Here is a 25,478-nt window from a genome sequence, read left to right as displayed (position 1 = left end):
GGTTGGGCTAGGGCTGGGTTGTGAGGAGCTGTGGGTGGGGTTAGGGTTAGGGCAAGGTTGGGAGCAGCAGTGGGCAGGGTTAGGGCAAGGTTGGGAGCAGCAGTGGGCGGGGTTAGGGTTAGGGTCAGGAGGAGCTGTGGGTGGGGTTAGGGTTAGGGCGGGGTTGTGGGCGGGGTCAGGAGCAGCAGTGGACGGGGTTAGGAGCAGCACTGGGTGGGGTTAGGGCGGGGTTGGGAGCAGCAGTGGGCGGGGTTAGGGCGGGGTTGGAGCAGCAGGTGGGTTGGGTGGTTAGGCAGCATGGTGAGGTAGGCGGGTAGGACAGCAGTGGGAGTAGGCGGGGTTAGAGCAGCGTGAGGAGTTGGGAGCAGCAGTGGGTGGGGTTAGGGCGGGGTTAGGAGCAGCAGTGGGTGAGGTTAGGGCGGGGTTAGGAGCAGCAGTGAGCGAGGTTAGGAGCAGCAGTGGGTGGGGTTAGGGCGGGTTAGGAGCAGCAGTGGGTGAGGTTAGGGCGGGGTTAGGAGCAGCAGTGGGCGGGGTTAGGGCGGGGTTGGGAGCAGCAGGGAGTGGGTTAGGCGGTTAGGAGCAGCAGTGGGGGGTTAGGGCGGGTTGGAGCAGCAGTGGGCGGGGTTAGGGCGGGGTTAGGAGCAGCAGTGGGCGGGGTTAGGGCGGGGTTGGGAGCAGCAGTGGGCGGGGTTGGGAGCAGCAGTGGGGGGTTAGGGCAGGGTTGGGAGCAGCAGTGGGCGGGGTTAGGGCGGGGTTAGGAGCAGCAGTGGGCGGGGTTAGGGCGGGGTTGGGAGCAGCAGTGGGCGGGTTACGGGGTGAGCAGCAGGGCGGTTAGACGGGTTGGGCAGCAGGGTGGGGCTTAGCGTTAGGAGCACATGTGTTGGCGGTTAGGAGCCAGAGGCGGTTCAGCGGTGGAAGCGCAGTGCGGGTTAGTGTGGGGCTTGGGAGAGAGGGGCGGGGTTAGGACGGGTGGGACAGCATGTGTGGTAGTGGGGTCTAGGAGCAGCAGTGGGTGAGTAGGCGAGGTAACAGCATGTCTTAGGGGGTTCGGAGCAGCAGGGGAGAGAGGGTTAACGCATGTCCAGTGTGGCAGGGAGAGGGAGTGGAGGTAAGCAGCATGTCTAGTGTGGGCTTAGGGGAGAGGAGGAGGGGGAGAGGAGGGTAAACAGCATGTCCTAGTGTGGGCTACAGAGAGAGGGAGAGAGGAGGTAAACAGCATGTCCTTAGTGTGGCTCAGAGAGAGGAGAGAGAGAGGTAAGACAGCAGTCACGGTAAAGATGTCCTGTGGGGCTATGAGAGAGGGAGAGAGAGAGGTAAACAGCATGTCCTTAGTGTGGGCTATGGAGAGAGGGAGAGAGAGAGGTAAACAGCATGTCCTTAGTGTGGGCTACAGAGAGAGGGAGAGAGAGAGGTAAACAGCATGTCCTTAGTGTGGGCTACGGAGAGAGGGAGAGAGAGGTAAACAGCATGTCCTAGTGGGGCTACAGAGAGAGGGAGAGAGAGAGGTAAACAGCATGTCCTTAGTGTGGGCTACAGAGAGAGGGAGAGAGAGGTAAACAGCATGTCCTTAGTGTGGGATACAGAGAGAGGGAGAGAGAGGTAAACAGCATGTCCTTAGTGTGGGCTACAGAGAGAGGGAGAGAGAGAGAGGGAGAGAGAGAGGTAAACAGCATGTCCTTAGTGTGGGCTATGGAGAGAGGGAGAGAGAGGTAAACAGCATGTCCTTATGTGGGCTACGAGAGGAGAGAGAGGAGAGAGAAGGTAAACAGCATGTCCTTAGTGTGGGCTACAGAGAGAGGGAGAGAGAGAGGTAAACAGCATGTCCTTAGTGTGGGCTATGGAGAGAGGGAGAGAGAGGTAAACAGCATGTCCTTAGTGTGGGCTATGGAGAGAGGGAGAGAGAGAGGTAAACAGCATGTCCTTAGTGTGGGCTATGGAGAGAGGGACAGATGTAATAGTTTTTTATTTTTGTTTATTTATTTTTGTGATGTTCTTCACTCCTTAATTAATGTCATTTGTTTCTTTTTTACACTGTGAATACACTTAATATTATTATTATTATTATTATTATAGTGTTGTGGGTCACACTTGTTACATGTTTATGTGGTTTCCATGTTTCCACATGTTATACATGTGTCTTACTTTGGAAATATGACTGTAGTTATCCTGCCAATAAAGCAAATTGAAATTGAAGAAGACAGGACGTCACCTACCAACCATGTGCTTGCGGACGTGCGCCATGGTGTAGAACTTCTTCTCACAGATCTCGCAGGCAAACTTCTTCTCTGCATAGCCGTGCACAATCTTAATGTGCTCGTGCAGCGACCACAGCTTCTTAAAGGACTTACTGCAGGAGACGCACTGTACCGGAGGAAACGCACAAACACATACACGTCACACGTGCACACAGGCAAACATAAACACACACGTCACACATGCACACAGGCAAACATAAATACACACTGCACAAAACACACGCATGCAAAAGCGCAACACATACACATACAAACAACACGCAAAAACACATACGACACACACAACGCACAACCACACACAACACACACGCACACAGGCGCACACACACATACACAACACACACAGGCACACACACAACAGCTGTCATCTGTACCTATAATACCCCACACACCTCAGAGGACATGAGTTAAGCTGGCTCGGATAAATTCTGAAGCAGCTGGCACAGAAGTTCAATGAGTGAATAAATGATTCATTTAAAGATCTGTTGACTTATTCTCGCATTACAAAATCGCAGCAGCACAAAAACAAACAGCCTTCTGAACTCAGAGTTTCCCCACCACCTTCCACCTCCTGCACCGCACCAATAAGCAGTCACATCACCCCATATGCATGCAAGTTCCCTCAAATTAAAGCCGACAGTCTGCACTTTGACCTCATATTCACGGTTTTATTTCAAGCCCTTATGTGTTGGAGTGCAGAGCCAAAACAACAAAACGTGTCACTGTCCATATACCTTTGCATTTAACTATATAAACAAAGAAGTAGAAAAACGAAAAAGCAGAACATATGCAATGCATTTAATATGTATTTCTACAGTGCAGTTACTGCGGCAAACCACAATAAAGCCAATCAAAGCAATTAATACATTACTGAAGGACAAACCCGAACCCCGACCAAAACTCCTTTAGGTCCTGAGGAAATAAAGGTAGCTGGTTTCCAGAGCCTCTAGTGCCCTCTGCTGTCATTCAGAAGTAATTACATATAAACTCAGGGAATGAGTGTGGCAGTGATTCAGTGCTAACAGACATCCTTCAAACATGCAGAAATATGCAGAGCGGAGGTAAATGGAGGTTCCTCCATTAACTGCTGCATAAATCTGCGATGGTGCAGGGCTCTAGCACCTCAAAGCAGAATTAGCCAACATGGTAACAGGTGCTTTGGTAACACGGTGCTTATAGGAGATTGGTGGGGAATCCAGGAAGTAGACTGATTTAGACTTGTTACTCCAGCGCTGTCAAGAGTTTCTGCTGGAAACTCAATCTGTAAATAATGTGCTGAAGAGAACAACCCGACTGATCCCAGATCAGTACTGAGAGTCTGATGTTCCTGTGTGTGGTTCCTGGTACCTAATGCATCTGTGTGGTTTTAACAGCTAGTGGTAACTGGATGGCGCTGACCTCAGGTCAGTAATGTACCAGCGGTCACACTAGCCATTGAATGCGGGACACTTCAAAATCTGCCTTCTACACTAAATCACTTGCGTTCTGATAAAAAAAACTTTTTTTTGCCATAATATGCAAACTCAATAATAACACAATAAATGTGTGTCGCTCATTATTTTATTATAATATTCTAACAGGAACAGGATGAAATAGTGTAACTGTCAGGATTAAATAAGCTATAAATAATGTGGCATTCTAATCAAAACTCATTTTTGCTACACAGGCTAAAAAATGTTTTTAAATACTAGGAGCGGTTTCTGTTTTAATTTACTTGTGTTGAGCAAGCTACCTAGAGCGTAACATCTCGTTTTCAACTTTTCATTCAAATTAAGCACACTCATTGAATCTCACAATACTGCCAACGGTTGTGTAAATATTATGAGCAATAAACACAGATGTCAGATGCCAACCACAGGCTCAAAGAAACAGGAGTAATAATTTTGTTGTGGTTTAAGTCCGGGTCATCGCCCATTGTAATCTTAAAAAAAGACCCTGGAATATCTGTGCTCACAGAATGCAGTGTATTTCTACCCTGCATTTTAACTGCTTTCTCTGTGAAAAACAGAATCCTGCGTTACCATGACCACTGTGCCCCAGTGTGGGGGTAACAGCAGGTCAGTAATACCCCAGTGTGGGGTAACGGCAGTAATGCCCATGTGTGGGGGTAACGGCAGTAAGGCCCCTGTGTGGGGGTAACAGCAGTAATGCCCCTGTGTGGGGGTAACAGCAGTAATGCCCCTGTGTGGGGGTAACAGCAGTAATGCCCCAGTGTGGGGTAACAGCAGTAATACCCCTGTGTGGGGGTAACAGCAGTAAGGCCCCAGTGTGGGGTAACAGCAGTAATGCCCCAGTGTGGGGGTAATAGCAGTAAGGCCCCTGTGTGGGGGTAACAGCAGTAATGCCCCAGTGTGGGGGTAACAGCAGTAATGCCCCTGTGTGGGGGTAATAGCAGTAATGCCCCAGTGTGGGGTAACAGCAGTAATGCCCCAGTGTGGGGGTAACAGCAGTAAGGCCGCTATGTGGGGGTATCAGCAGTAATGCCCCAGTGTGGGGTAAAGGCAGTAATGCCCCAGTGTGGGGTAATGCAGGTCAGAGCCTGGTGGGGTAACCAGTGTAATGCCCGTTGGTAGCGCGGCGGTACCGATGTCTTCTCGCAGTCGGTCTGCTGGTGCAGCGCCAGCTCGCTCTCCAGGACGAACTTCTTGCCGCACTTGTCGCAGATCTGCATGCGGCGGTGCGTGACGTTCATGTGCTTCTCCAGGTACCAGCGTGTGTTGAAGACGCGCGGGCACTTCTCGCACGCCAGCGTCTCCCGCTCCTCGCCGCCGGCCTTCCCCGCGGGCGTGCCAGGGGGCGTGGCCCCGGCCGCCGACGCCGCGGCGCCGCTCGAGCGGGACGCGCCCGCCCTGGGCTCTCGGCCCGCCCTGTGCCTCCTCCCACCGGGCTCCGCCATCTTCTGCCGCCCCCTGGTGGTGACACCGGGCAGCGACGTGCTGGCGCTCGCCGCGGCGACCCGACGGACCTTCCGCCGAGGCCGGTTTGGGACGGGGCCGCCTCTCCGGGACCTCTTAGCCCGTGTTCTCCTGCTCTCCTCCTCCTCCTCCGGTTCCTCCTCTTCCTCCTCCTCCTCCTCCTCTTCTTCCTCCTCCTGATCTTCCTCAGGAGTCTCCCGTTCATCTTCCTCCTCCGCCTCCTCCTCGTCCTCCTCTTCCTCCTCGCTGCCGGACTTGACCCGGGCCGTGGGGTCGGAGGAGGCGGGGGGCTTGTTCTCGCCCTTGGAGACGTTGAGCGTCTGGTTGTTCAGATTCACCTCCACGATGATCTGCTCCCTCTTGAACGCCTCCTCCTCGTCCTCCTCTTCTTCCTCCTCCTCGTCCTCGTCGTCGTCCTCCTCCTCCTCGGAGTCCCCCGTGTCCTCGGAGGTGTCCCGGGCTCCGGGCAGGGGTCCGGGGGGGGCCCGAACGCCGCCCTCGGGCGCAGAGGCGCCCCCCTCCCTGTAGTACTGCGGCTGGCTGCCCTGCTGGGCGGGGGCTCCCTGGCCGGGGCCCGGATCGCCCATCTTGCCCTCCACCAGAACCGAGTAGGGCTGCCCCCCGCCCTCCCGCTTGTACAGCCTGCTGGAGAGCTCCAGTTCTGCGGCAGGGGGGTGGTAGTACCCCTGGGGCCCCACCGCCCTGCGCCCCTCCTCCTGGGGCATCCCGCCCGAACCGGGGGGCAACGAAACCTCCTCTTTCAGGCTCTGGCAGGACTTCATCAGGGGCAGAGAGAGAGAGAGAGAGAGAGAGAGAGAGAGAGAGAAAGCGAGAAAGAGACCTGAACTACCCCTCCCCTAAGTGTCGCCCGGAGGGGCGGGGGTCTCCCCAAACCCCCCCACCCCTCCCCCAAAAAAAGAAAGGGGGCCAAAAAGGGAAAGGGCTACTCTGATCCCGAGTGAGCTTCCATGTGTCCCCGGGGGAGAAGAACTGTGCGAAATGAACAGTCTCACTAAAGAACGCACGTGCAGCACGAACGGGAGGGATGGACAGAGCTCTACCTGCTCATCTCCCCCTGCTGCACGCACACAGTCTGCGAGAGCGAAAGAGGGAGAGGGGGAGAGAGAGGGAGACAGGGGGAGAGAGAGGGGGAGAGGGGGAGAGACAGAGAGAGAGAGAGGGGGAGAGACAGAGACAGAGACAGAGAGAGAGACAGAGACAGACAGAGAGAGAGAGAGAGCTGTAGTGGGTCTCGTTCAGCAGCAGCGATACAGAGCAGCGTGTCGCGTGGCTCTCTCTCACAGATCCGAGCCGCGCAGCTCCATAACTGGCGGGAGGCGCGGGAAACGGTCCGTCCTGCAGGAGCAGCCCGCGGCGATGGCGACCTGTGGGCAGACGGAGAGGAGAGTGAGAGACGGTGCAGGGAGAAGCTCCTCCGGTGCGCTCCTCCAGCAGACCTGCAGAGACGCAAAGTGAAACTGGAGGCTGGGGAGGTGCTCGAATGCAAACCTCCACAGGCCGCCTCCCCCCCTCCTCTCCCCCCCCCCGAAGCAATTTCATTTCTCTATGAAAACCGCAGGCGGTGAAGCGCTCCGCGCGGCCAGCCCGCCGCCCCGCACGCGCTCAGTGACGCCCGCTGGGGGGCTGAGTAGACACAGCAGAACGCCTCACATCGCTGCTGAACGCACCGGGAGAGCGCGTCCAGAGACGCCACTTAGATGCCACTTGTGCGTGTAAGACACACAGACACACAGACACACAGACACACACACACACACACTTTGATGCTACTTGTGCGTGTAAGACACACACACACACTTTGATGCTACTTGTGCGTGTAAGACACACACACACACTTTGATGCCACTTGTGCGTGTGCGTGTAAGACACACGTGCACATGTACGCACGCACACACACACGTGCGCGCACGCACACACACACACACACACACACTCACTCACGCACACACACACGTGCGCGCACACACACACTCACACACACACACAATGGCAGTTGCATTCTACAGTTAACCGCAGCTGAAGTGGCACTGTGACCTGGGAAAGGAAACTTATCTGTGCAGTAAAAACTCCATTTATGGCATCGCGCTGTTCAGATGGGGCGCAACTTACATATTCATGCTATACTTTCACAGACCAAAGAAACAGGTAAACATTTTAAATAACTGTCAATTGGGAGTGCCTTTCGTCAAAGCATTTACTGTCGCACCAGAAAGTATGCAAAATAGTCCTAAAAATATCATTAAATGTCTAGAGTTCAAAGATAGTCAGTTTTGTAAGGTTAAGAGCTCTCTTTTGCATGTGTTCAGGTAACCGACAGTTTACCCGCTAGCAAGGAAAATGGATGCACGACAGTCCTTAGCGTAATAGCGCAAGATGCAGTTCCACATTCAGAACTGAAGTAATTCAGACAAAGTAAAAAGGAACTAGGGAATGACTATCATGGTCTATAGCATGGTCTCTAACTCTCATCGAACATTACGATACATAAGAAATAAGGAGTTGTAGCCAAATAAACTTTTCCATCTGGAAAATACCAGTCCACAGGAATTTTTCTAGGATTGAAAGAAATGGACTGCATTTATATAACGCTTTTATCCAAAGTGCTTTACAATGAATGCCTCTCATTCACCCATTCACACACACACTGCCATGTAAGGTACCAATCAGCTCATTGGGAGCAATCAGGGGTTAAATGGCTTGCTCAGGGACACTTCGACACGCCCAGGGCGGGGGATCGAACTGGCAGCCCTCCGACTGCCAGACAAACGCTCTTACCTCCTGAGCTATGTCATGAGTCCATATGGAATGAGTCCATAAGGTGCTCTCTAGGAATGAAGAACGTCAAGGGAATGATCGAAAGATGGGGAGATAAGACACCATAATTAAATAAAGCTGCAAGCTGCAATTAAGGGAGCCAAGCACAAATATACAACAGAAGTAGTATAGTGACCCATAGGCCAATAGATATTACATATTTTTTCTGCAAAATACTAGAACAACCTCCACTCTTCTGTGAAGGCTTTATACTACAAGTTGGAGCCTTGCTACAGGAATTTGCTTCCATTCAGCCAGAAGAGCATTAGTGACGTCAGGCACTGACTGGGTGATTAGGCCTGGCTCACAGTTGGCTTTCCAATTGACCCCAAAGGTGTTGTGTGGGGTTGAGGTCAGGGTTCTGTGCAGGCCAGTCAAGTTCTTCCACATCATTCTTAACAAAACCACCTCTATATGAACCTTGCTATATGCTCGGGGGCATCCTTCCCCAAACTGTTGCCACAAAGTTGGAAGCACAGAATTGTCTTGAATGTCACTGCATTTAGATTTGCCTTCACTGGAACTAAGGGGTCTAAGTCCAAACCAGGAAAAACAGCCCCAGACCAAGGGTGTCCAAAAACAGAGAGAGACAGTGAGGATATACACTCACTCTCTCTCTGTTTCTCTCTCTCTCTCTCTCTCTCTCATACACACACACCCCCACACACAAACAAACAAACAAACAAACGCACACACCCATCAGCCAAGGTCACAGCTCGTAACAGGACTGGAAAGTGTCACTCATTTTCCTGTGACCCCTGGCAACCCCAGAGACCTCATCTGACTGAGATGTGCTGACTCATCACAGTACCGAGGCGGGTCTGGCCGTTTTTAACGGTCATGTTTACATAACATCACAGTAAGGCGTGCGACAGATGCTCTAAACCACAGACATTTGTGGATTACATACACAAAAAAACCTAACCAAATCAAGATAACAATTAATACATAAACCTACAATGCGGATAATTCCCATAGTAGGGGAGGATGTGTATGCCAACGCAGTGCTTTAAGTAGTAAATCTAATTAAGGGCACAGTGTTACACATAAATTTAAAAAGCACTGTAAACCCCTGATAAATTCAGTGTTAATGAATTGAGGGCTAACTGAGGCCGGATTCAGGGCAAACGGGGGGTTTCTGATTGTGCTTGAGTTTTAATATGTCACAGTCCTCACTGACCTCAAAAGGTAATCACCTCTCACATCCTGCTTCTGCTACCGGACAGCGCAGCCGAAATGAGCACTGAAGAGCCTGCTTCCTCCTGCAGCCCTTTCACATCTGGGGGCAGGGCGAGACTGCCAGGCCCCAGGCGCGCTTCAGGACCCAGGACTTCTCCTTCTCCCGCTGCTAAAACTGTCCCCCTTCACACCTCCCTCCTCAGGCCGCTGATATCAGCTGGGATCAAACTCCGTACCTCGGGGGGTCCCTAACAGGGCGGCTCCATTGTAACTTCAGAAGCTCATCAGACCTCTCTGTTCAGCCCTTGCCCTTCCCCCCGGCGTTCCAGCACTACCAGGTCACGCCTCCAGTCTGCTCTGCCCCCTGGTGGTGGACTGAGCTTCCCACTACAGTCAGGACAGCAGAATCCCTGCCCAATTTCCGAAAGAGAGTGGAGAACCCCCCCCCCCCCCCCCTTCAGACCCCAGCTCTCCTGACCCCCTTCACCTTTTGGGTCAGTAATGTTACAGGTACAGCTGAGTAACAGGTAGTTCGGTCTACAGCGGTAACAATCGCTTTGCTCAGTGAACTTACTCAGTGACTGATTATTAATGGGCCCCTGTGTTCTCCACACTGGTAAGTGACTCTGGGTAAGTGGCCCTGGGTAAGTGGCCCTGGGTAAGTGACCCTGGGTAAGTGGCTCTGGGTAAGTGGCTCTGGGTAAGTGACCCTGGGTAAGTGGCTCTGGGTAAGTGACCCTGGGTAAGTGACTCTGGGTAAGTGGCCCTGGGTAAGTGGCTCTGGGTAAGTGGCTCTGGGTAAGTGGCCCTGGGTAAGAGTCTACACAGTCAAGTTACGCCCAGGAAGTTGAGTCAAACTAGAATGATGACGCCCTAAAACACCCACTGCTCACCAGGGGATGTGAAAATCTCTACCCACAGGCTGAGATTTCTCTACCCAGTAAAAGTCCCACAGATAAAATCCACCTAAAAAGGGCATAAAATAATGAGCAAACTATTAGTGCATGTCCTCACGAATCCAGCATCAACAGAAGCCTACAGGCAGAAATCCCTGTGAATACAGTGAATCTGCACAGGGGCAGAAATCCCTGTGAATACAGAATGAATCTGCACAGGCTTCGCTTCACTTTTTATATAAATGCAATTAGCAGTAGAAATCCTGGTCTTACCCTGCAAACCTAATATCATGCACCAATCTTCACACAAACACAGCTCTGGAAAAATTTTGAGACCGCCTGATATTCTCAGAAGAAGAATTTGGGTTAGGGTGAGGCTGAGAATCGGGGTTACTCCACCTAATACTGATTATTGATGCTTCCTAAGGAAGACATTGTGATCTGTATGATTTATTTACGGGTATAAATTTGTTTAGTTTGCTTTATTTATGGGTATAAACTTATTTAGTTTGCTTTATTTACGGGTATAAACTTGTTTTGTTTGCTTTATTTACGGGTATAAACTTGTTTAGTTTGCTTTATTTATGGGTATAAACTTGTTGTTTGCTTTATTTACGGGTATAAACTTGTTGTTTGCTTTATTTATGGGTATAAACTTGTTTAGTTTGCTTTATTTACGGGTATAAACTTGTTTAGTTTGCTTTATTTACGGGTATAAACTTGTTTAGTTTGCTTTATTTAAGGGTATAAACTTGTAGTTTGCTTTATTTATGGGTATAAACTTGTTTAGTTTGCTTTATTTATGGGTATAAACTTGCTAAGTTTGCTTTATTTATGAGTATAAACTTGTTTAGTTTGCTTTATTTACGGGTATAAACTTGTTTAGTTTGCATTATTCATTGTGTATTTTGACCAGTTGCCATTTTCTGAAAACAAAACACAAAAAAAAAATTGTGAAACTGGAAATTTCCAATTCTAAGAAGACAGAGCTGCTGCTAATAGGGTAACGGACCTGCTGTTAAAACCCCTCCTCGGGGTCGGCCTGCTGATCTGAACACAGTCACTGCGATAGAGCCCCGCCCACTTCACTCACATACATTATCATGCACCTGAAGCAGTGATTCTAAGCTCAGAGGTTAACCACCCACAAAAGCAGCTCTGCCACACCCCCGGCAGGAATTCTGACAGGCAGGTGAGCCCGACGGCAGCGACGCTACTGCAGGTACGCGGCGGGGTGGGGGTGTGTGGGTTTGTGCAGAGCCGCTCACCTGTGGGGACCTGCACACCTCCACACAGCCGCTGAAACACGAGCACTTACACCCAGCGGCTGAGCGCTAACTGAGCGCGTGCGAACAAAACCATCACAAAGCCACAACCGCGCATTATGCGCACGTACTGACATTTACACTTTTAGCTGCAGTAATTCCCTTTATAGTTCTGCAGCTGTGACAGGGCTGCGTGCTGAACTGCGCTTCCACAACACTTAGAACTGAGCTTCTGCGCTCTCCTGACCCAGCACTCTCCTGACCCAGCACTCTCTCGACCCAGCACTCTCCCAACCCAGCACTCTCCTGACCCAGCACTCTCCCAGCACTCTCCTGACCCAGCACTCTCCCAGCACCCAGCACTCTCCTGACCCAGCACTCTCCCAACCCAGCACTCTCCCGACCCAGCACTCTCCCAACCCAGCGATCTCCCAGCACCCAGCACTCTCCCAACACCCAGCACTCTCCCAGCACCCAGCACTCTCCCAACCCAGCACTCTCCTGACCCAGCACTCTCCCGACCCAGCACTCTCCCAGCACCCAGCACTCTCCCGACCCAGCACTCTCCTGACCCAGAACTCTCCCGACCCAGCACTCTCCTGACCCAGCACTCTCCCAGCACCCAGCACTCTCCTGACCCAGCACTCTCCCAGCACCCAGCACTCTCCTGACCCAGCACTCTCTCAACCCAGCACTCTCTCAACCCAGCACTCTCCCGACCCAGCGCTCTCTCAACCCAGCACTCTCCCGACCCAGCGCTCTCCCAACACTCACCCAGCACCCAGCGCTCTCCCGACCCAGCGCTCTCCCGACCCAGCGCTCTCCCGACCCAGCACTCTCCTGACCCAGCACTCTCCCGACCCAGCACTCTCCTGACCCAGCACTCTCCCAGCACCCAGCACTCTCCCAGCCCAGTGCTCTCACGACCCAGCGCCCTCCCAGCCCAGCGTGCGACTCGCCGCACATGAGCGCTGAGGGAGAGAGTGAAACGACAGGCCCCACCTTTCTTCCTGTTTGTATTTGGCAGGGCTGTTTTCTGAGAACTCAACGGTGCAGAGACCACAGGGCGGAGGAGAAGCCTTTCCGGGGGTAACCGGCGCCGAGCGCCATCTCGAACCCATTTCCCGCCAAGGCTGCGGCAGGCTGCTACGCCAGGTCACAGCGGAGTTCAGGGCCAGGCGTCGCGGGGCTCTAGTTTCGCGGAAAGCTGACAGCTTAGAATGTATCTGTATTATGCGCTCTGCTACTCTATATATACAGTACATACCAAGTTCTCCAGGACCAGAGCTAATCAGGCTAACCACTACAGTAAGAGTGGGTCCCAGACTCTTTGGGGCCCAACCCACCGAATGAGTCACTACTGACCCACGCTGGTCAAAAGGTATTTCAGCACAGCATACAGCGCACAGTGAGTGTGCACTGTAGCCAGAGCAGCTGTGGCTAATGTGCCGGATATGAGTGACACCAATGTTAAAGTCTTCTGTACAGCAAATTACTGCTGGGACACACTGAATGGGGACACACTGCACAGCTGTATCAATGAGGACACACTGCACAGCTGTATCAATGAGGACACACTGCATGGCTGGATAATGGAAACCTGACGGCCATTTCGACTACGAGGCGGGAGGATTATTGTCATTTCCCCTCTCTGTGCAGCAGCCAGGTACACCCCCCCTCGCATGAGCGAGTCACTGCACACCTAACCCTGTGTGTGCATGAGCGAGTCACTGCACACCTAACCCTGTGTGTGCATGAGTGAGTCACTGCTGCACACCTAACCCTGTGTGTGCATGAGCGAGTCACTGCACACCGAACCCTGTGTGTGCATGAGCGAGTCACTGCACACCGAACCCTGTGTGTGCATGAGCGAGTCACTGCACACCTAACCCTGTGTGTGCATGAGCGAGTCACTGCACACCGAACCCTGTGTGTGCATGAGCGAGTCACTGCACACCGAACCCTGTGTGTGCATGAGCGAGTCACTGCACACCTAACCCTGTGTGTGCATGAGCGAGTCACTGCACACCTAACCCTGTGTGTGCATGAGTGAGTCACTGGACACCTAAACCTGTGTGTACATGAGCGAGTCACTGCACATCTAACCCTGTGTGTGCATGAGTGAGTCACTGCACACCGAACCCTGTGTGTGCATGAGCGAGTCACTGCACACCTAACCCTGTGTGTGCATGAGCGAGTCACTGCACACCGAACCCTGTGTGTGCATGAGCGAGTCACTGCACACCGAACCCTGTGTGTGCATGAGCGAGTCACTGCACACCTAACCCTGTGTGTGCATGAGCGAGTCACTGCACACCGAACCCTGTGTGTGCATGAGCGAGTCACTGCACACCTAACCCTGTGTGTGCATGAGCGAGTCACTGCACACCGAACCCTGTGTGTGCATGAGTGAGTCACTGCTGCACACCTAACCCTGTGTGTGCATGAGTGAGTCACTGCTGCACACCTAAACCTGTGTGCGCATGAGCGAGTCACTACACACGTAACCCTGTGTGTGCATGAGCGAGTCACTGCACATCTAACCCTGTGTGTGCATGAGCGAGTCACTGCACACCTAACCCTGTGTGTGCATGAGCGAGTCACTGCACACCGAACCCTGTGTGTGCATGAGTGAGTCACTGCACACCGAACCCTGTGTGTGCATGAGTGAGTCACTGCACACCGAACCCTGTGTGTGCATGAGCGAGTCACTGCACACCTAACCCTGTGTGTGCATGAGTGAGTCACTGCTGCACACCTAACCCTGTGTGTGCATGAGTGAGTCACTGCACACCGAACCCTGTGTGTGCATGAGCGAGTCACTGCACACCGAACCCTGTGTGTGCATGAGTGAGTCACTGCACATCTAACCCTGTGTGTGCATGAGCGAGTCACTGCACATCTAACCCTGTGTGTGCATGAGTGAGTCACTGCTGCACACCTAACCCTGTGTGTGCATGAGCACCTAACCCTGCGTGTGCATAAGCGAGTCACTGCTGCACACCTAACCCTGTGTGTGCATGAGCACCTAACCCTGTGTGTGCATGAGCGAGTCACTGCTGCACACCTAACCCTGTGTGTGCATGAGCGCCTAACCCTGTGTGTGCATGAGCGAGTCACTGCTGCACATCTAACCCTGTGTGTGCATGAGTGAGTCACTGCTTTCCACACATAACCCTGTGTGCATGAGTGAGTCACTGCACATCTAACCCTGTGTGTGCATGAGTGAGTCACTGCACACCTAACCCTGTGTGTGCATGAGCGAGTCACTGCTTTGCACACATAACCCTGTGTGTGCATGAGCGAGTCACTGCACACCTAACCCTGTGTGTGCATGAGCGAGTCACTGCACACCTAACCCTGTGTGTGCATGAGCGAGTCACTGCACACCTAACCCTGTGTGTGCATGAGCGAGTCACTGCACATCTAACCCTGTGTGTGCATGAGCGAGTCACTGCACACCTAACCCTGTGTGTGCATGAGCGAGTCACTGCACACCTAACCCTGTGTGTGCATGAGTGTGTCACTGCACACCGAACCCTGTGTGTGCATGAGCGAGTCACTGCTGCACACCTAACCCTGTGTGTGCATGAGTGAGTCACTGCTGCACACCTAACCCTGTGTGTGCATGAGCACCTAACCCTGTGTGTGCATGAGTGAGTCACTGCACACCTAACCCTGTGTGTGCATGAGTGAGTCACTGCACATCTAACCCTGTGTGTGCATGAGTGAGTCACTGCTTTGCGCACATCTAACCCTGTATGTGCATGAGTGAGTCACTGCACATCTAACCCTGTGTGTGCATGAGTGAGTCACTGCTTTGCGCACATCTAACCCTGTATGTGCATGAGTGAGTCACTGCTTTGCACATCTAACCCTGTGTGCATGAGTGAGTCCCTGTACACCTAACCCTGTGTGTGCATAATCGAATCACTGCTTTGCACACACAACCCTGTGTGTGCATGAGCGAGTCACTGCACACCTAACCCTGTGTGTGCATGAGGGAGTCACTGCACACCTAACCCTGTGTGTGCATAAGCGAGTCACTGCACATCTAACCCTGTGTGCATGAGCGAGTCACTGCACACCGAACCCTGTGTGTCCATGAGCACCTAACCCTGTGTGTGCATGAGTGAGTCACTGCACACCTAACCCTGTGTGTGCATGAGTGAGTCACTGCACACCTAACCCTGTGTGTCCATGAGCACCTAACCCTGTGTGTGCATGAGTGAGTCACTGCACACCTAACCCTGTGTGTGCATGAGTGAGTCACTGCACACCTAACCCTGTGTGTGCATGAGTGAGTCACTGCACACCTAACCCTGTGTGTCCATGAGCACCTAACCCTGTGTGTGCATGAGTGAGTCACTGCACACCTAACCCTGTGTGTGCATGAGTGAGTCACTGCACACCTAACCCTGTGTGTGCATGAGTGAGTCACTGCACACCTAATCCTGTGTGTGCATGAGCGAGTCACTGCTCTCCACGAATCATTCGGAGAGAAACCTTTACCCAGATTTCTGACTACAAACGAGGCGTGCAAGAGAGTCAGGCATGCAATCAACAGTCAGGCTCAGAGCTAAGATCTGCAGGATCAACAGCCAGGCTAAGAGCTAAGATCTGCAGGATCAACAGCCAGGCTAAGAGCTAAGATCAGCAGCAGCAAAGCAGCAGGCTAGGCTAGATCTAGATCAGACAGCCAGGCTAAGAGCTAAGATCAGCAGCCAGGCTAAGAGCTAAGTTCAGCAGCCAGGCTAAGAGCTAAGATCAGCAGCCAGGCTAAGAGCTAAGATCAGCAGCCAGGCTCAGAGCTAAGATCAGAAGCCAGACTAAGAGCTAAGATCTGCAGGATCAACAGCCAGGCTAAGAGCTATGATCTGTAGGATCAACAGCCAGGCTAAGAGCTAAGATCAGCAGCCAGGCTAAGAGCTAAGATCAGCAGCCAGGCTAAGAGCTAAGATCAGAAGCCAGGCTAAGAGCTAAGATCAGCAGCAGTCAACATGCCAGCTAAGAGCTAAGACCCAGGCAAGCCAGGCTAAGAGCTAAGATCAGCAGCCAGGCTCAGAGCTAAGATCTGTAGGTCACGCCAGGCTCAGAGCTAAGATCAGACAAGCCAGGCTACAGAGCTAAGATCGCGGATCACGCCAGGCTAAGAGCTAAGATCTGCAGGATCAACAGCCAGGCTAAGAGCTAAGATCAGCAGCCAGGCTCAGAGCTAAGATCTGCAGGATCAACAGCCAGGCTCAGAGCTAAGATCAGCAGCCAGGCTCAGAGCTAAGATCAGCAGCCAGGCTCAGAGCTAAGATCAGCAGCAGGGTCAGAGCTAAGATCAGCAGCCAGGGTCAGAGCTAAGATCAGCAGCAGGGTCAGAGCTAAGCAGGCCACCAGCCCACTAAGGCCAAATCTCAGAGGGCAAGGCAGCACAACCCAGGCCTTAACGACAGATTATGGACAAATGGACATGGAAAGTTCTGCACAACCGGAAATCTTCTCGGAACATGAGCCTCTACACCACAGCAGGACAGACAGAAGCACCACACAAGCACTAGCTGACGGAATGCAGGCACCCCCTCACAACGGAGAACTCATTTTTAGCCTTCTGAATGAACGAGGTGAAAGGGACCTGCTCATTGGCAGCAAGTTCCTCCACCCAGCGAGCTCTTACACCCAGCAAGCCCAAGCAAGCTTTTACACCCAGCAAGCCCAAGCGAGCTCTTACACCCAGCAAGCCCAAGCAAGCTTTTACACCCAGCAAGCCCAAGCGAGCTCCTACACCCAGCAAGCCCAAGCGAGCTCCTACACCCAGCAAGCCCAAGCGAGCTCTAACGACCAGCAAGCTCCTACGCCCAGCGAGCTCTTACGCCCAGCAAGCTCCTACACCCAGCAAGCTCTACACCCAGCTTGCTCCTACACCTAGCGAGCCCCAGCAAACTCTACACCCAGCGAGCTCCTACACCCAGCAAGCTCTACACCAGCTGCCCACCCAGCGAGCCTCGCAACTCTACACCAGCAAGCTCCAGCACCCAGAAAGCTCTACCCCAGCGAGCTCTACACTCAGTGACCCCAGCGAGCTCTACACCCAGTGAGCCCAAGGAGCTCTACACCAGTGAGCCCAAGAGAGCTTACACCAGTGACCCCAGCGAGCTCATACACTCAGTGAGCCCAGAGAGCTCTACACCCAGTGAGCCCAAGGAGCTTACACTCAGTGACCCCAGCAGCGGACTCATACACTCAGTGAGCCCAAGAGAGCTTACACTCAGTGACCCCCAGCGAGCTCATACACTCAGTGACCCCCAGCGAGCTCATACACTCAGTGAGCCCCAGCGAGCTCATACACTCAGTGAGCCCAAGAGAGCTTACACCCAGTGACCCCCAGCGAGCTCATACACTCAGTGAGCCCAAGAGAGCTTACACCCAGTGACCCCCAGCGAGCTCATACACTCAGTGAGCCCAAGAGAGCTTACACTCAGTGACCCCCAGCGAGCTCATACACTCAGTGAGCCCCAGCGAGCTCATACACTCAGCGATCTCATACGATCAGCGAGCTCTTACACCCAGCGAGCTCGTCTCAGGCGGTGAGTCACTTCAGATTTCCCTCGAAGTGCAAGCGTGAAGCTTTGATGTGGCTAGAGCCAGCCTCCCACGCAACCAGGCAGGTACAGTATTAGTAATCACAGAGCACAGAGTAATGTCACAGAGCTTTGGCTCCGTCAAACGCAGAATAGACATCTGACAAACCCTTTAAGTACCTGCTCTTTCCAGCAGCTTGGTCCTCAACAAGACAACAGTAAAGAGATGAAATCTTACAGTAATGATTTTGACTTTGACAGCAAAACAAAAGAACAAAAGTTATACATTTTTAGGTATACACAAGGCTCCAGACTAACTTTTTACATTGGTTGCACTAGTGCGCCTGACTTTTTCATTTATGTGCACCCACAATTTTTCACTGCGCATTCTGGCGCCGCAATAATACATTTTAAGCGTTACCTTTTTTGTCAGTTCCCATACACATTGGTAATTTATTAACACATTATGTAAATGATTGTAAACAGGAATAAATGTGCAGATAAATGTTTTTTCTTTATTTAAATCACAGAACAAACAAGAAATCGCAATAACCTCAATTTAAAAAAAAATAAACTTAAAAAGTGCTCATGTTTAAAGTACTTGACAAACTCAAATAAATAAATCAAACTCCAATAACTCAAACAAAAGTGTGTGCTGCTCCTGGAGGAGTACAGGGCATGGTTTCACACACTAGTGATGTGCGGATCGGCATGTACGCATAAATCATCCACCCGAACAAATTATATTCTCCGATTTAGAGATCCACACCCGATCACACATTATCGTTATTTCTCATTATTTCACAGCTGTTGCATATGACATACCCAGCACTTGACTCGTCATAGTTAAGTATTTCACTAAATCTCATCCACACGGAACTTCTGCCCTTCCTTTATTTTGTTTTTAATTCTCCTTTTTTAATTTTCTCTTGGATCTTTTTTGCCTCCATTGCTGCTTAAGACAAATGGACGCCGCAATTGGTGCAATGAGAGTCTAGTCTCTTAATTTGTGCCTGACTAAGAATGAAGCTTAAAATATGTTCACATTTTAGAGAATGTAATTAATATTTTCCTCATTAATGATGCATTATTTCACCCACCCGAAACCCATCCGCTATTAATCAGAATGTTAATTTTTATGACTCGGCCCGCCCGATCCGCGGTGCCCCCAAAGAAGAATATCAGAGCCAATCAGAGGCAGAGTAGGGGAGAAGGGTCCAACTGCGGGTCTTCTCAGAATGCGGGTAGGAAAAAAAAAAAAAAAAAAGCGCTACACACATACATACAGAGACAGACCTGCTAAATGTCAGGTGCACCGGTGCGACCAAAGAAAATGTTTAGTCGCACTTGGGAGATTTTTGGTCGCACTCTGGAGCCTTGTATATGCATTCAGTGTTTTGAAAAATACATTAAAGTATTCAATCGAAACAAAAAAAATATTAATTTCAAATTATATTATTTTCAAAATAGTAATCTAGGTCACTACAAAGAAAAATCCACAAAAGCCTTGGTGCATGTAATTACTATTACCTGGAATTTATTTTTATAGCACAAAAACACATCACAAATTCAGTTTGAACAAAGATGTTTGTGCCAAGTCAAATGTATCCAACTAATAAAAAGTCAATATGATTTCCATTTAGATGCCTTTGTGCCTTTTTCACTAGAAAAATGAAGACAAAGTCCACTAAAGTTTGCCTACTAGCATCATACCTGCAGAACTTAGGACACAGACACAATAGGAAACGGAGCTGCCCTGAGCCAATCACACACCTGCTGCCAAAATCACAAAGTCGTTTAGAGTACAAATGAGGTGAACATCAGCGTCTACACAAACCTCTGCACCAGACAGAATTAACGGTCAAGGCCTCAGAGCAAAACGTTCTGATGGGAGCCACTGTAACTGCACTCTGTGCACGCATTCATGGTGGAAACCATCGGCACGCCAGCACACGACACCACTGCAGCTGACTACACAGGTCACAGGCTGAACCCTTTATTCTGCTCACAGGCTGAATCCTTTATTCTGCTCACAGTCACAGGCTGAACCCTTTATTCTGCTCACAGTCACAGGCTGAACCCTTTATTCTGCTCACAGTCACAGGCTGAATCCTTTATTCTGCTCACAGTCACAGGCTGAATCCTTTATTCTGCTCACAGTCACAGGCTGAACCCTTTATTCTGCTCACAGGCTGAACCCTTTATTCTGCTCACAGTCACAGGCTGAATCCTTTATCCTGCTCACAGTCACAGGCTGAATCCTTTATCCTGCTCACAGTCACAGGCTGAACCCTTTATTCTGCTCACAGGCTGAACACTTTATTCTGCCCACAGTCACAGGCTGAACACTTTATTCTGCTCACAGGCTGAATCCTTTATTCTGCTCACAGTCACAGGCTGAATTGTTTATTCTGCTCACAGCCACAGGCTGAATCCTTTATTCTGCTCACAGTCACAGGCTGAACCCTTTATTCTGCCCACAGGCTGAATCCTTTATTCTGCTCACAGGCTGAATCGTTTATCCTGCTCACAGTCACAGGCTGAACACTTTATTCTGCTCACAGTCACAGGCTGAATCGTTTATTCTGCTCACAGTCACAGGCTGAACCCTTTATTCTGCCCACAGTCACAGGCTGAATCCTTTATTCTGCTCACAGTCACAGGCTAAATCGTTTATTCTGCTCACAGTCACAGGCTGAACCCTTTATTCTGCCCACAGTCACAGGCTGAATCCTTTATTCTGCTCATAGTCACAGGCTGAACCCTTTATTCTGCTCACAGTTACAGGTTGAATCCTTTATTCTGCTCACAGTCACAGGTTGAATCCTTTATTCTGCTCACAGGCTGAACCCTTTATTCTGCCCACAGGCTGAATCCTTTATTCTGCTCACAGTCACAGGTTGAATCCTTTATTCTGCTCACAGTCACAGGTTGAATCCTTTATTCTGCTCACAGGCTGAACCCTTTATTCTGCTCACAGGCTGAATCCTTTATTCTGCTCACAGTCACAGGCTGAATCCTTTATTCTGCTCACAGGCTGAATCCTTTATTCTGCTCACAGTCACAGGTTGAATCCTTTATTCTGCTCACAGTCACAGGTTGAATCCTTTATTCTGCTCACAGGCTGAACCCTTTATTCTGCTCACAGTCACAGGTAGAATCCTTTATTCTGCTCACAGTCACAGGTTGAATCCTTTATTCTGCTCACAGGCTGAACCCTTTATTCTGCTCACAGTCACAGACTGAATCCTTTATTCTGCTCACAGGCTGAATCCTTTATTCTGGCCATGAAGGTTAAAATGCCCATCCTGCCAGACTCCACAAGGAACGGTAGAAAAGAAAAAGAGAGAGTGGTTTAAAGAGGTTCGAGGCTTTCTAGGTCCACAGTCTTGAGCAAATGTTTAACCGCACGACGGATCCAAACAAGACTGAGTCAATGTGGGTCACCATGGCAGCTAAGGACACTGCACTTTTATTCCCCTGGACCACAAGGAAAAATAAGGCCCTCCTTCTCTCCCTCAACCCCCCCGCTTCACAGCCTTGTTTATGCTGCAGCCATTCTGCCTCTCTCTCTCTCTCTCTCTCTCTCTCTCACACTGAGCTCCAGATACCTCACATACCGCGTCTTTCTTCCACCTCTTTTATGCACTTGACCCAAATGCAAACCCCATTTGAACCCACTGCACCCTGCTCGGTTCTACTACTCTGTTCTGGTTCTATTCACTGCGGTGTTTTCAATCCATCCCCCCAATGAAAGGAGAGCCTTTGAGTTCTGACCGCATGTTCTGTACTTCCCATTGGGGGGAGCTGTCCATTTCAGCGGCACACATCCACTAAAACTACTGAGACTCGACCAGTCCAATCAGCCAATCAGAGCGTGCGACACGGCCACAGGTCCTGAGCAGCCCTCTCAATGCGGGACATCGCCCGGACGTACGGCTGCCACTTCCTGCCCCCTCGCACCGGATCGCCACCGCTCTCCTGGAAAAAAGCACCGGCGGCCGGTTTACAAACCGCCAAACACACATTCCACCAGAAACACGGGGAGAGATCACACTGCACTGCACCAGAGACACGGGGAGAGATCGCACTGCACCAGAGATACGGGGAGAGATCACACTGCACCAGAGACACGGGGAGAGATCACACTGCACTGCACCAGAGACACGGGGAGAGATCACACTGCACCAGAGACACGGGGAGAGATCACACTGCACCAGAGACACGGGGAGAGATCGCACTGCACCAGAGACACGGGGAGAGATCGCACTGCACCAGAGACACGGGGAGAGATCGCACTGCACCAGAGACACGGGGAGAGATCACACTGCACTGCACCAGAGACACGGGGAGAGATCACACTGCACTGCACCAGAGACACGGGGAGAGATCGCACTGCACTGCACCAGAGACACGGGGAGAGATCACACTGCACCAGAGACACAGGGAGAGATCGCACTGCACCAGAGACACGGGGAGAGGTCGCACTGCACCAGAGACACGGGGAGAGATCGCACTGCACCAGAGACACGGGGAGAGATCGCACTGCACCAGAGACACGGGGAGAGATCGCACTGCACCAGAGACACGGGGAGAGATCGCACTGCACCAGAGACACGGGGAGAGATCGCACTGCACCAGAGACACGGGGAGAGATCGCACTGCACCAGAGACACAGGGAGAGATCGCACTGCACCAGAGACACAGGGAGAGATCACACTGTACTGCACCAGAGACACGGGGAGAGATCGCACTGCACCAGAGACACGGGGAGAGATCGCACTGCACCAGAGACACAGGGAGAGATTGCACTGCACCAGAGACACGGGGAGAGATCACACTGCACTGCACCAGAGACACGGGGAGAGATCGTACTGCACCAGAGACATGGGGAGAGATCGTACTGCACCAGAGACACGGGGAGAGATCACACTGCACCAGAGACACGGGCAGAGATCACACTGCACTGCACCAGAGACACGGGAGAGACCACACTGCACCAGAGACACGGGGAGAGATCGCACTGCACCAGAGACATGGGGAGAGATCGCACTGCACCAGAGACATGGGGAGAGATCGCACTGCACCAGAGACACGGGGAGAGATCGCACTGCACTGCACCAGAGACACGGGAAGAGATCACACTGCACTGCACCAGAGACACGGGGAGAGATCGCACTGCACCAGAGACACGGGGAGAGATCGCACTGCACCAGAGACTCAGGGATAGATCGCACTGCACCAGAGACACGGGGAGAGATCGCACTGCACCAGAGACATGGGGAGAGATCGCACTGCACCAGAGACACGGGGAGAGATCGCACTGCACCAGAGACACGGGTAGAGATCGCACTGCACCAGAGACACGGGGAGAGATCGCACTGCACCAGAGACATGGGGAGAGATCACACTGCACCAGAGACATGGGGAGAGATCACACTGCACCAGAGACACAGGGAGAGATCACACTGCACTGCACCAGAGACACGGCGAGAGATCGTACTGCACCAGAGACATGGGGAGAGATCACACTGCACCAAAGACACAGGGAGAGATCACACTGCACTGCACCAGAGACACGGGGAGAGATCGCACTGCACCAGAGACACGGGGAGAGATCACACTGCACCAGAGACATGGGCAGAGATCACACTGCACTGCACCAGAGACACGGGGAGAGATCGTACTGCACCAGAGACACGGGGAGAGATCGCACTGCACCAGAGACACGGGGAGAGATCGCACTGCACCAGAGACACGGGGAGAGATCGTACTGCACCAGAGACACGGGGAGAGATCGCACTGCACCAGAGACACGGGGAGAGATCACACTGCACCAGAGACACGGGGAGAGATCACACTGCACTGCACCAGAGACACGGGGAGAGATCACACTGCACTGCACCAGAGACACGGGGAGAGATCGCACTGCACCAGAGACACGGGGAGAGATCGCACTGCACCAGAGACACGGGGAGAGATCGCACTGCACCAGAGACACAGGGAGAGATCACACTGCACTGCATCAGAGACACAGGGAGAGATCGCACTGCACCAGAGACACGGGGAGAGATCGCACTGCACCAGAGACACGGGGAGAGATCGCACTGCACCAGAGACACGGGGAGAGATCACACTGCACCAGAGACACGGGGAGAGATCGCACTGCACCAGAGACACGGGGAGAGATCACACTGCAGTGCACCAGAGACATGGGAGAGATCACACTGCACTGCACCAGAGACATGGGGAGAGCTCGCACTGCACCAGAGGCACGGGGAGAGATTGTACTGCACCAGAGACACGGGCAGAGATCACACTGCACCAGAGACACAGGGAGAGATCGCACTGCACCAGAGGCACGGGGAGAGATCACACTGCACCAGAGGCACGGGGAGAGATCACACTGCACCAGAGACACGGGGAGAGATCGCACTGCACCAGAGGCACGGGCAGAGATCACACTGCACCAGAGACACGGGCAGAGATCACACTGCACCAGAGACACGGGGAGAGATCGCACTGCACCAGAGACACGGGGAGAGATCGTACTGCACCAGAGGCACGGGGAGAGATCACACTGCACCAGAGACACGGGGAGAGATCGTACTGCACCAGAGGCACGGGGAGAGATCACACTGCACCAGAGACACGGGGAGAGATCGCACTGCACTGCACCAGAGGCAAGGGAAGAGATCGCACTGCACCAGCACTGCACAAACTGTTCACATTCCTGAATGTGAGCACATATGAGCTTAAACAGCTCACAGCACTACACGCAGCAGGACGACCAGTTCCTCAGCAATGTATGCAATTTAAAGCTTAAGGATATAGATGAGACTGTCAGTTCAACACAAATTACTTTTGAACTAATTTCTCCCATTAATATACAAGTCACTGTATGAGATGCTATCCCACAAAGTTGTCTCTGGAATATTCATACAATTCCAGGAGAGATATTTACAAGGAGTAGAACATTATCTATAAACGTTCATTCAGCTCTCAAGGAAAGGTGCTCTTTTCCACACATATAGGCTGTATGTTGCTTCAAAAAAACAAGTTGGTTATGTGTGATTCATAATTAGACACCACAACAAAGAATAGTATTGCAACTTCTGACTGAACTATACCCCAGTGCAAACTAAATTAACCGCTACAAAGGACAGTAACTCCACAAATTAGTGGGTGAATTGAAACCGTTTTCGTACTACGCCCACAAAACGGACAAACCCTTAACAACAATTACTCGCCACATACACTAAATGATGCTCATTTACTAAATGCTAAAGAAAATATTGAAAATGTGGGAAAACATCACGCTTGACACATCACGTCATCTCAGTAATCGCAGCAACTGCTGTCCTGGGGTTGCAAGTTTGCCTCTGCCATACTTAAAGCCAGCATCGCTGTGTACATTGATTGGTCAGTCAGTTCGGGTGTTAATTAACCAAATAACGTCACACAATACCAATTATTTACGAAAGGTATGGTACGTTTTTAAGAGGGTCTGTCAAACTGTTAAATCGACCCCGCAAAATTGACATAAGGGCTATGTTATCTCTGT

General features: G+C 51.6%; 1 protein-coding gene across 1 annotated transcript in view; it reads right to left on the bottom strand.

Annotated features, from left to right (window-relative positions):
• LOC135244030 (zinc finger protein 652-like) overlaps positions 1–25,478 on the bottom strand; it is a 42,177-nt gene that overhangs the window by 14,900 nt on the left and 1,799 nt on the right. The window contains exons 2-4 of the mRNA XM_064316223.1: positions 4,845–6,555; positions 2,214–2,369; positions 1,884–1,931 (exon numbers count right to left, since the gene is read on the bottom strand). Coding sequence (XP_064172293.1) covers positions 1,884–1,931; positions 2,214–2,369; positions 4,845–5,952 — 1,312 coding nt within the window. The 5' untranslated portion in view covers positions 5,953–6,555. The remainder of the gene's footprint in view (positions 1–1,883; positions 1,932–2,213; positions 2,370–4,844; positions 6,556–25,478) is intronic.

Source organism: Anguilla rostrata, chromosome 17, assembly GCF_018555375.3.
Source record: "Anguilla rostrata isolate EN2019 chromosome 17, ASM1855537v3, whole genome shotgun sequence".
NCBI lineage: Eukaryota > Metazoa > Chordata > Actinopteri > Anguilliformes > Anguillidae > Anguilla > Anguilla rostrata.
The sequence above is the reverse complement of the archived record's forward strand: the minus strand, read 5'-3'. Positions and strand labels throughout refer to the sequence as shown.